Below are 12,697 nucleotides of genomic sequence, written 5' to 3' on the forward strand. Positions count from 1 at the left end.
GAGAAACAGAGCAGATTAAGGTTGTACCAATTTTTATTATACCTACTTTCAAGACAACAGAAATGATTATGAACTCAAAAAAAAATGAAAATATAGTGAAGTGTTCTAATTTAATTTAAAGGTTTATTTTCTTCATTGTTCCTAGTTGATAAATAACTATATTATTTTCAATGTAAACAAATTTCGAAATTTGGGGTTAATATATATACATTCATTTTCTTTATAACCAATTCTTAATTTAATACGATACAAAGATTTTTTGTTTATGATAATGTTAACATAAAATAATATTTTGGAATCCCTCTGGGATAACGTAACTTTTAATGTTTTCTTTTTGTTCAATACTAAGAAATAATAAAGAATAGTTTTCTTGTAAACTTTCAATAAATCTTAATTTTTTTTTGCTCTTCCCCTTCGAGGATAAACCAGGGGTGGCGTCCAATAATAAATAATAATTTCATATTATCTAATTGTGCTTGAATTTAAAATACGATATAGTTTCTATAACCCCGCCCTATTCTCTTCGACAACGAGCGATTCTGGCCTTGTAATATTATTGTAGCACGGCAAGCGTTACAATGTAAAGTCCCATTTTCTTTGCTGCTTTTACTATTCTCTGTACTATCTCCTGTAGCTCTTTTTTTCCTCTTGCCAGCAAAACTACATCATCCGCAAATGCCAAAACTTGGTGTCTTTTATGATATAGGAGTCCTTCTCTATTGATTTTCGCTTCTCGCATTATTTTTTCTAGGCATAAATTGAAGAGTAATGATGACAAAGGATCGCCCTGCCTTAATCCTTCGTTTACTATAAATTTGTCTGATGCATGATTGTTTACTTTGACTCTGTTTTCTGTATTCTCTAAAGTAAGATATATCATGTTACGCAACTTTCTGCTAACTCCCAGTTCCTCAAGGGTCTCTTTTAATTCCTTCCTCTTTATTCTATCGTATGCTTGCTGGAAGTCGATGAATAGCGCTATCGTTGGTAAGTTGTGTTCATAGCTTTCTGCTTGTAATTCTCTGATTATGAATACTTAGTCCGTTGTGCTTTTCCCTCGTCTAAATCCGCACTGATATTCGCCTATTATATTTTCAACTTCTTTTTCTAGCTTATCTTTTATGGATTTTGATAGGATTTTATATACGGTATTTAGTAACGCTACTCCTCTGTAATTACTGCATTCTGTTTTGTGTCCTTTTTTGTGTAATGGGCAAATAATGGCTTCCTTCCAATCTTCTGGTATTCGTTCTTTTTGGAACTCTCTCGTTCCTCTGGAAAGGAAAATTATTGTGGCGAAAAGTTTTGCAAAGAAAGTGTTGAAAACTGTAGTTGCAGTATTTGTAAGTAAAATAATTTACTATTCTTGGAGCGAAGCATAGCTAAGGAGAATTTTGGCCTTCCAATAGGAGCAATAAACATTGTTAGGAGTTTGTTGACAGTTTTGTTTTTATAAGCAGAACCCGGGAAGGAGTTTGTTGGATGGGGAACTAATTAAAGTAAATCCTTTTAGAAAAATACAGAGGCAAATTGTGGAAACGAGACATTGATTGAACTATATTTAATTTGAATTGTTTTGTGGTTAATTGTATATGCAACAGAATAATTTAGGGAAACATTTATTTATAAGATATTTATTCTTCTTCTTCTTCAGTGCCTTATCCGGTCCGGATGTTGGCGATCATCAAGGCTATCATGGTTTTGTTGACTGCTCTGCGAAACAGCTCCGCTGAGGTCATCCCAAACCATTGTCGGAGATTTTTCAACCACGAGATACGACGGCGTCCCGGTCCTCTTCTGCCAAATACTTTACCCTGCATGACAAGTTGAAGAATTCGATATTTTTCTTCGTTTCGCATCACGTGGCCGAGGTACTCAAGCTTACGTTGTTTAATTAAATTAAGCACTTCTTTTTTTGTCATGCGCTGTAGGACCTCAACGTTGGTGACATGGTCCACATAAGATATTTTTAGTATCCTTCTGTATATCCACATCTCGAAGGCTTCGATTCGTTTTTCAGTGGCTTGCGTCAGTGTCCAGGCTTCAACTCCATATAGTAACACTGGAAGAACGTAGCACCTCACTATCCGCATCGTGGTTCCCAAACTGAGATCACTGCAGCACAGCAAGGATCTCAAGTTAATAAATGTAGACTGTGCCATTTCAATTCTGGATCTAATCTCTTGAGCGTAGTCCCATTGTACGTTGAGGGTAGTTCCGAGGTAAGTGAATCTGTCGACTCTCTGGATCTCTTCGCTACCTGCCATTAGTGCCCCGGGATCTAAATTTGTACGGCTGACAACCATGAATTTAGTTTTCTTAATATTAAGGTTCAGTCCGTATGATACGCTCACAGTTCGCACTCGGACTAGTAAGGCCTGCAGATCGTTTAGGCTGGTTGCTAGTAACACAGTGTCATCGGCGTAGCGGATATTATTGATGTATTCACCGTTCACTCGGATTCCCATGTCTAGGTTTGTGAGGGCTTCATTAAAAATCTCCTCAGAGTATATATTGAAAAGAGTCGGCGATAGCACACATCCTTGCCTTACTCCTCGCTTGATCTTCACTTGGTCGGTCAGTTGGTCTTCGACCTTGACTTGAGCACGCTGGTTCCAGTATAAATTCATGATGATCCGAATGTCCTTCTCATCCAAGATATTTATTAAGTGTATGAAAATCTACAAAAGTATTCGGTCATTATATTTTGAATTTATTGCACCACTTGATTTCTTTTATTTATTTCCTTCTCCTCTTTTTCTCAAGCACTATTAAAAGAAAAGGTAATGTCTTTGAAAACAATTAAGAACCCTGAGATGAAAAAAACATATATTTTTTAATCTGGCGTCTACATTAAAATGCATTAAAAAAAAATTTGTTTTAATTTTCTAATTAGAACATAATTAATTTGATTTTATGTATGGGATGTCATGACTTCATGACACAAATTGTGGGAGTAAAATTTTTCGATTTTAGTTTTGATTTATTTCTAATTTACTTTGTCATCATCATCTGGGCATATTTCATATTAACTATTTTTTAAAATTTAGCTGTCAAAATTGTTGCATTTACCTTTGTTGGTATATGACACCTTTTAAAAATTTATTGTTGTTAAGGTGTAGCTTTGTAAAAACTTTTGTAAATGGATTCCATTAATAAATAAATAAATTTTTCAATAAATGTGAATTCTCTGTAGTCATTGTTGGTCAAATATAGCAACACCCTGTAATAAGTTTATTAACAATTTGTATTTATATAATACTGGGAAAAACTTTTATAACAATTGACAATAAAACATACCCAAGACTTTGTACGAAATTATACATAATTTTATAAACAATTACTACAAAAATAAACATTTAAGTAAAATATACATATGATAAACAAAACCCTTGCCAAATATTTTATTATGTGAAATAAATTGTGTGACCTTTTTTAATGGATTTCTCATATTTTTATGAATTTGCTTTGATGATTTTATATGCTTAATGGACATAAAATACAATATATTAACACAGTTATACAAAAAGTTTTACATCTAGTCTTGACATCATTAATAATAATGAAACTATCTCATATTTGATAATAAAAAGTTAGGCACCATAAAAATGGATAATTAAGGAAATTGATAAGAAGTATACACAAATATTGAGAATTTTTAAAGATAAAAGTTACATCAAACTGATAAACAATGCAATATACACTCATGGACAAAAATATCAAATAGTTTGGAATTTTCTCATTTTTTTTTGAAAATAAATGCTGATCTATTAAGTCGTTTATTATAAAGAAAAGTTTAATAAACAAAAGTAATGCTTCTTCTTCTTTGAGTGCCTCTCCTATCGGAGATTGGATATCATTAGGGCGATTCTAATTTTATTTACTGCTGTTTTGAATAATTCGTTAGTGGTACAGCCAAACCACTCTCTTAAATTTCTCATCCAGGACATTCTTCTACGGCCTGGATTTCTGCGTCCTCGAATTTTTCCTTGCATTATATTTTGTAGGAATATGTACTTTTGTCCTCCCATCAGGTGGCCTAAGTATTCAAGTTTTCTCTTTTTTATATTCAGTATAACTTCTGGATCGTTATTTATTCTGCGTATTACCTCTTCATTTGTAATTTTATCCACCCAACTTATTTTTAGTATATGGCGGTAGCACCACATCTAAAAGCTTTCAAGATTTTTAACATTCCTCTGTTTAAGTGTCCATGCCTCAATATCGTAAAGCAAAGTACTGGATACATAGCATTTTAACATTCTAGTTCGTAGCAGAATACTAATATCACGATTACAAAATAATTTTTTCATTTTTTTTTTATAATTTAAAATAATGCTAATGTAACATAAATATGGCTATTTTTATGACTTTTTACCTGGAACAAGTGTATGATCAGCAATAAGTATTCCCTCCTCTAGCTTTTATTACTACTTGCATCCTTCTCGGCATGCTTGCAACTAAATTTTGGACATATCCTTATGGAATTGCATTCCATTCATCCTGTGCAGCAAGCTGAAGCTGCTCTATCATATTTGAAACAGGATTTCTTTGTTAAATGCGGCATTTTAGCTGATCTCACATGTACTCTATTGGATTTAAATCTGGGCTAAATGGTGGCCAATCCAATTTTCGAATTTGGACCTCATCAAGATAATTTTTCACTATGGCAGTGACATGTGGTCGAGCACTATCGTGCATTAACATGAATCTATCATATCCAATGTAACCAACATAATGGCAAAACATGATCTTGCAGGATGTTTTGAATATAAGAATCACCAGTCATTTATCCAATCACTTCTACACATGTGGTGCATCCCTCCCAATTTATACCTCTCCAAAATATTATGCTACCACCTCCAAAAGTAACGGTCTGAGCGAGATTGCAGATGGCAAATTGTTCTCGAATTCATCTGTAGACATGGTTTCGACCATCTGGCTTCCATAATAGGATTCTGGTCTCATCAGTGAAAAAAACAATTTTCCTGTTGTTGATATTCCACTGAATATGTGTTCTTGCAAATTGTAAAACAACAAGCTTTATGATTTTGGAGAAGACATAGATAAAGAAGGAACTTTGGCAGGACATCTAGGCTTTAAGTTTTCCTCTGTTAATATTTGTCTAACTGTTTTTGACCTCGCATTAACTTGTATAACATTTAGTAGCTCATTTATGAGGTGCATCAATGTCAATGAGCGACTTTATATAGAATTAAGAACCAAAAAACAGTCATCAATTGCAGTTGTGTATTTTGAGCATCCTTGACCAGGCCTTCTCGCAGTACCTTATAGGTGTTCGAAACTATAAATTGACTTCTCCTGAGATACAATGCGATATCTTTTTTTGTATATCCTTCCTCATACAAAATTACAATCTGTGCTGCTTAGTCTTCATCGCAGTGTTGAATTGGTGACATACTTGTATTAAACTTAGTTAACACCTGCGCTGTGATTACCAAAAATTCAATTATTATGTTGTATGCTTACCAGTTGTAATTGACTGGTACTATAGAATTCTGTATCGAAATATACCAGTCGCAATATACTGGTAGTTTTTAGGAAATGTGAGTGTGATCTATTTGTAAATTTTTAAAGATTTATGTGTAGTAATAGTTGTATAAGTACAAATAATATACAAATTTGCTGAAAACTGTATCAGTACCAGGCTATTCCTTTTGGTAAAGTAAAAACTGAAATTTTTAAGAAGTGCATATAATATTTTCAAATAAAATAATAAAACCAAAACTTTTATTGAGAACAAAATACATATTTTTCATAAAATATAAAAATAACAAATGCTAATTATTAGTAAGTATAAGTTTTAAAATTCATGTATTGTGTTTAAAATTAAAACATGGTAAACATAAAGCAGTTTTTCCCTCGCATAAGCTACAGTATGTAGTAACTTTAGTGACCTTTTTATCAGTTTCTTTACTTTTCATTGTTTCCCTCAGCTTCTTGTAACATTCCATTTTTTTGGTACCAGGTCCTTCGGGTTTGGTCACTATGTATATGTTTTCTCAGAACTGATTTTATATTCCTCATTATCTGAGTTAGTTGAGCATCCAGAAGGAGCGTAATTAGAATGGCAGTCCGAATTGTCGCCTAAATAGTTCTTCCTCTGATTAGCTCAAAGTATTTATAATTGTTTCATGTTAAAACATCCAAATTCTGATTGAGGTCTACACAACTACCACTTGTAGTTGCACTTTGCTACACTAAATTTACTAATTTAACAGTTCTACTATTCATTTTGTCCATGACAAAAAAAAATTGGAAAATTCCAAAAAGTTCAATATTTTTGTCCATGAGTATATTTAAGTATTTGATTTTCACTCTGCTTAGCTTCTTTTATAGTATTTCTATAATATATTATCAGTATTATGTCACTTCTCATATGCCATACTTCTCCATTAACATATCTGGTTTTGTTTCTAACAATTGTGGTATTTCTTTTTAAGCAAAAGCTTACCAGTGTTATTTATGCCTGTCCAGTTCTTTATATTCTATAGCTAACCTACTCCTCTCCTGCCCTCAATCTTTCCTTGGATAATTAGTTGAGGGATTGTAGAGTTTTTTCCTCTCAGGATAAGGCCTAGGTATCCAATTTTTCGTACCTTCATCAAGTTGACTTTTTCTCTCTCTCTCTCTCTCTCTCTCAGTATTTGCCCTTCTTAAGACTTTCTTGTTTCTCACCCTATCTGTCCATATGTGGAATATTCTTCATAAGGTCCACATTTCGAAAACCTCCAACTTATTACTGGAGGGTATTTTTAATGTCCATGTCTCCATTTCATATAACAATATGAACCATAAATAGCATTTAACCATCCTGTAGAGGAAAGATTTCGGTTTTATAGTAGTGGCTTAAATTTAATTTCAAAGTACTACTTAGTGGTATCTTTATTTTTTCCATATGAACATGTGTTCTAGATGTTTTAATAATCAATTTAACAGGTTTAACCACAATGTCATATCTTGCATAAATGTAATCAAGAAGTACAGTTTTTAGTGTTATAATATAGACATACAGTTTAGGATGCAAAAGGGGTTCAGAGAGGAATTTTATAAACTTGTTATCAATTTAAACATCTCTAGAGGGTTAAGCATGCCCAGTATCATATTATTATACAACTGAATATTTTTCAATAAAAGTTCAGGGATTTAGAATAAAATCTTTGTAGCTAGAAAGATAAAGAAGTAAAATAAAAAATTTAAAATGAGAAAAATAAATAGAATCAGTCATTCAGTCAATACTGTATTACTTTAATATTTAATGAATAACAAGGTCTAGTAAGCACAACTGGAAACAAACAATAATTACCTTTCATAGCCAGAATAAATAATGTAAAATGAAAGGAAATAAAAACTTACAATAAATATTTATTCTAATTGTTTTGGTCTTATTAGATATTTGAGAGATGTGTTGATACCTAATTATAATTAAATTGAAGTACTAACATATTGAAGCAATTATTAGGACCTATATAACTACTGTTTAGTCTGTGTATTAATTACTATCAAATCAGTTCCCTGAAGGTTTTCAATGTTTTTATAATGATATGTTCTACAAAAGTATCATTATATGATCAAAGGTTAAGGCAAATTACCAGATTAATAGAAATTAACTTAAAATTTTACATGCAATAGCTAAAATTAAAAATCTGTACATGAATTGGACATTCTTATAAAATTAAACTATTTAATGGAAAATTTTTTCACTAGTTTAAAAATAATTATGTAAGTAAATAAACTAGTAATGAATGAAAACTTACCTCTTCTACGGTTAGGGGTAGGGTCACACGGCTGAAAATTAGGAAAATGGTAATTAGTATATCAGAAATCAAATTTATGCAATGCCATCCCAATAATCCAAGGTCTTATAATAAAAATTGTTCAACTACATTATAATTAATGACAAAGACACTTGCATTTGAGGATATACAAGGTTCTAAACGAATTTCGGAGTTCTAAGGTTACATACGAGGTTTGCAGAAATCTGACACCCAAAAAATTGATAAAAGTGACACTTGTGCAGGGTTAAAATCCCTCCTGACAACCTCTCGTTTTATAACTTAAAATTCTTTATTCCGGGCATCAAATAACTCCTGTAGGTTAATAATATTTATTGTACTCACTATTCTTTAATCAGCATGTTTTCTTTGCTGCAATTTTAGCTATTAAACATACAAAATTTCCTGGCACACACTGACTAATGAATCACTACTTGAAACGAGTGGACCGGCGCAAGCTCGGTGACGCAATGGTGTGACGTCAATTTCTACATTTGTCATCGTCTCAACGTGTCAGAATCCATACTTTTCAAAATACATACTATTGTCAATCTTCCATAAATGTTCAAATGTTTGGAATTATTAATTGCGAATAATTATAGAAATTTATGCATAGAAATTTATGCATAGAAATTAAAAAAAGAATGATTGACCTGTGTACCATAGAATTATAAATAAATTCTATAATTACCAATGTCCAAAGTGAATTTTTTAATATATAAAAGAAACAGTCCTTATAATTAAAGTGAACTATTTTGAAATAGGTATAATAATCGTATAATTTTTACTACAATAATTAAAAAATTAATAGCTACTATAAATACTTCAAAAAGTTAAAATTATTTTGTTTGTTTGTTTGATAAAATTTGGCCAACCTGCTGCCACCAGATAAAAGATAAATATGTCAAAAATTCAAAATTTAACCAAAGTGATAACAATAACAACCCTATAAAAATATAGTTATTGCATTTTATGAATCAATTTATTAACCATGTATATATACCATGTATATTAACCACAAGTAAGTGCGCTCAATATTTTACAACCTGTTGATGTTAATGTCACAAGTATGGTTTTAAAGGAACATATCGAATTGGCAAATTTTGTCAAAAATGTACATGAGGAACTTCGAGAAAAATCAAAGTTGATTGGAGTTGAAGCTGCATGGAACCAACATTGCCAAAATACAGAAAAGTTAAAACAGTATGCAGCAGCCATGAAAGAACTAGCTACCAATCATTGGCAGAACTCTTCTAAAGATGGTGAAAATATTTCAAGAATTTCCTGGGTGTATAGAGCTTGTTTGGATTACTTTAATAAAGATGTTTTAGTACTTCGAAATAAAGAGATGGACATAATGAAAAAACTAAATGTAAATGTATGTAATAGCTTTCAAACTATTGCAAAAAACAGATGGAATTTACTTGATGTTGGTAGTTGTTATAATCCATTTCAGGTTTTTGAAGAGTTTCTTGTTACAGCTGTAGATATTGCACCTGCTTTAAACAGTGTTTTCAAATGTGATTTTATTAATGTTAAAGCTGATCAGAAATTAAATTCAGAAAATAATGAAATTACAGTACTCCCAAAAGACTATTTTGACATTATAGTATTCAGTTTATTTTTAGAATACTTACCTTCTCCACCACAAAGAAAGTTGTGTTGTGAAAAAGCCTATGAACTTCTGACCCCAGAAGGTATTTTAATAATAATCACACCAGATTCAAATCATGTAGGGTCGAATGCAAAATATATAAAATCGTGGAGGTTTGTTTTAGCCAACATGGGATTTTCAAGAATAAAGTATGAGAAGTTGAAACACATTCACTGTATGGTATTTCGCAAAGTTCCTGTAAAAGGTATTACCCAAAGATGGGCTGAAATTCACAAAGCAGAACAAGCTTTTGATGAAATTTATATTCCACAAGATTTTAAAAAGAAACCACAACAGTCAGAGAGTTTTAATAATGTAAAAGAACTTACAGTAGAAGATATAGTGACTTTAAGTAATGAACTACCATTTTGTGATACTTTTGATTAGAATGGTTAAAACAGAAAAAGAAAGAAACACAAATTTACAAGCAAGGCAACTCATACTTTTAAAATGTTTTACTATAGGATGAAGCACTTAATAATGACAAACAAATTTTAAATAACATCAAGAGAAATGCAAAAAATATCGAATTTATCATGTACTGATAATTTTAATAAACAAATTTTAAGAAGTAACTGTTTTTTTAATCATATTTCCTCTTAATATACTAGGCTTTAATTTTTTGTCATTGGAACACTGTTACCAAATGTAGTGTCTGAGAGAGGCAGTAAGTGAGAAAAAACGCTGTGAAAGAAAAAATATAACCTGATTGTTACTTCTTTGAAATTATAAAAATTGTGCCAAGAATATTCTTCATTTTTTTTTTTGAGAGTGCAGCACATTGTTGCTTACAGGTGTACACATTTGTTTTGTCAATAAAATTTTAGGGCTTCTAATAATTTTAAATATTGAATATGCATTCTAATAAAGCTGTCACTTAAATAAATATATAATTGGAACAGAGTTCACAGTAGACAAAAAGATCAAGAGTGTTGTAGTTGACTTCAAAGCATACAGTGAGATAATGCAAGATAATAATTAGAGGAAGACTTCAACTACAGGATTATAAATACACCAATAGAGGACCAAACCAATCTAAAATAATTGTCCTCAAAATGACATAAATGTTAAGAAGAAAAGGGGTAGTAAACGATGTGACAAAGCATACAAAACCATATAATGCGAAGATTACCTATAGAAAAAAACTTAAAACAGGACTATGAACAGAAAATAATGAAGAAGCAAGAAATAACATATGAAAGTACTGGAAAATATTCGAAAAAAGGTGAGGAATTAGCCACAGCCAACCTACAAGCGTTTTTTACTAAAGAAAGTCCAAACAATTCTCAAAGTAATCGCTCCGTTTTTGGATGCATGTGCCATTTTTATCAACGGACCACCTCAAATGGTCCACGACGAAGTTGCCCACCGAACATCGACGATAAGCGCCGATCAAACTCCTGCCTCAACCCCTACGACGGTCTTAAGTCATTAACAAAAAATCGTCCCAAATATATACAAAAACTCCATACCTTGAAAAGGCACGTAGCCTAAAGCAAGGCATTACAACTCCTATCCTTATTCTTCTTCCCCAGCATTTCCCTTTTCAGAAGTTTTAAGGCCTCTGTCACACAGTGCTTCCATCTTCTCCTCGGTTTTTCTCTACCTCTCCTTCCATCAACTTCTAACTCTATCCTTCATCCCACATAGTTTTCATCCACATCAAAAGCATCCACTCCTTACCACTATCCTCCACCCTAAAACCCCCATACCTACACACCCCTACAAACACAAAACACATTCTCACCAACACCATCACCCATACACTCACTCACCACACTACAATACAAAACACAACAATCACCACACATCACCCAAAATTAGAGAATCGAGGACATCCCCTCAGACATCTGTTAGCAAAGACCATTCTATCGATTTATCAAAGACAACAATCTAATCCCAGATTTGGACTCAATAAAAGTCTTCCCAACCCAAAAGACAGCTTCCGTACGAACCATCAATCTTCTAGATCTCAAATATCTCAAGGCAAAACTTCGACAAATCACCGGAGAGAGTAATATTTCCATAAATTCAGGTTTCAAATCTAAAAGCCCAGATAATTCGCAACTCGTTCTAAATCATCAACAAAACTTTCATTTAGTCATTGCTGGCGTCGACAAAGAACTATCTCAAAAAATCATCGAGGATAATCTATCCGAAAACAAATTCCCATTCGCCAAAATAGTTCATATAATTGCCCGCTCTATAAAAATACCCATCTCTTTCAATAGAGTTTCACAAACTCTGAAACTAAATTCGCTGATGTACTCTCGAATGGTATTAAGATCGAAGGAGAACGATTGAAATGCGAGATTAAAAGATCAAGCAATTCCGTTCCGGTTCGACTAAAATACTGTTCGAAATGCTACAAAAGCGGACACCTCAGCAACGAATGCATCGAAAAATCAATTATCTGTCCATACTGTGGACAACAACACAGGTCTACTGCATGCCCCACGATAGATGTTTCCAAATGTCCAAACTGTAATGGAGGTCACCCGGCATTTTCAGAAAAATGGCCACACCGAAGCATCAAACCAAAAGACACAAAAAAAAACACAACTCGTACACACTTCCAAGCAAATTCCCTCATATGACCTATCCTCGGACATGAAATCCCTAATAAACTTTACATCCATGATTCTTTTCAATGTCCTCCCTGAAAAGATGAGTGAAACAATCCGGTATTTAAATCAAATGTCCAATGCACTGTATGGGTATGCAATATCAACCTCCTGCTACAATTCCATAAACCAAACCTTCACTCAACTCCGCAGATAGACACACAATACAACACACACATTCATTATTCATATATACACTTATCATTTACCCACACATACACTTTACCTCCACCCAAGCTAACAAATCATAAACATACAAACACCAAAAAAAGTCAACAAAACACAACCAATAACTACACAAACCCGCACAATCAAAACACACCAAACACTAAACAGTGAGCACCCCGTACACTCCTTAAGAGTAGCATTCAAAATCACAACGACAGGGGGAAATTGGTTTTCTTTGGTTTCCCAATTTCATTGCACGACACCTGATCCTAGGTATAGGACACAGACACAGTTATCCTCCACGCGTTTAAACCGAAGAAAACAAAAAGGCTAACAATCTGAAAAGGACCGTTTTTCCAACAGAACTTATACTTAGTTGCGGGCTTGGTCTAACCGGCACCCAAAGACAGAAAATCCTTCTGACACTACTGCTTTCCAGCCACCACTTAGTTCCA

The 12,697-nt window shown here is 32.7% G+C and overlaps 2 protein-coding genes across 3 annotated transcripts in view; one reads left to right on the top strand and one right to left on the bottom strand.

The window, feature by feature from the left end:
• vib (phosphatidylinositol transfer protein vib) overlaps window positions 1–8,266 on the bottom strand; it is a 76,742-nt gene extending 68,476 nt beyond the window's left edge. For both annotated transcript variants that reach the window (XM_072525543.1, XM_072525542.1), the window contains exons 1-2: window positions 8,142–8,266; window positions 7,779–7,809 (exon numbers count right to left, since the gene is read on the bottom strand). In XM_072525543.1, the coding sequence (XP_072381644.1) occupies window positions 7,779–7,809; window positions 8,142–8,158 (48 nt within the window). In that variant the 5' untranslated portion in view covers window positions 8,159–8,266. The remainder of the gene's footprint in view (window positions 1–7,778; window positions 7,810–8,141) is intronic.
• Window positions 8,267–8,697: 431 nt separating this feature from the next.
• Window positions 8,698–10,021, top strand: Samtor (S-adenosylmethionine sensor upstream of TORC1). The gene has a single exon (XM_072524262.1). It carries the CDS (start codon window positions 8,866–8,868, stop codon window positions 9,835–9,837), a length of 972 nt encoding a protein of 323 aa, XP_072380363.1. The 5' UTR covers window positions 8,698–8,865; the 3' UTR covers window positions 9,838–10,021.
• The last annotated feature ends 2,676 nt before the right edge of the window (window positions 10,022–12,697 follow it).

This window comes from Diabrotica undecimpunctata, chromosome 3, assembly GCF_040954645.1.
Source record: "Diabrotica undecimpunctata isolate CICGRU chromosome 3, icDiaUnde3, whole genome shotgun sequence".
NCBI lineage: Eukaryota > Metazoa > Arthropoda > Insecta > Coleoptera > Chrysomelidae > Diabrotica > Diabrotica undecimpunctata.

Coding starts and splice junctions, on each gene's coding strand:
- Samtor (XM_072524262.1), top strand. CDS start 8,866: ATGGTTTTAAAGGAACATATCGAATTGGCAAATTTTGTCAAAAATGTA.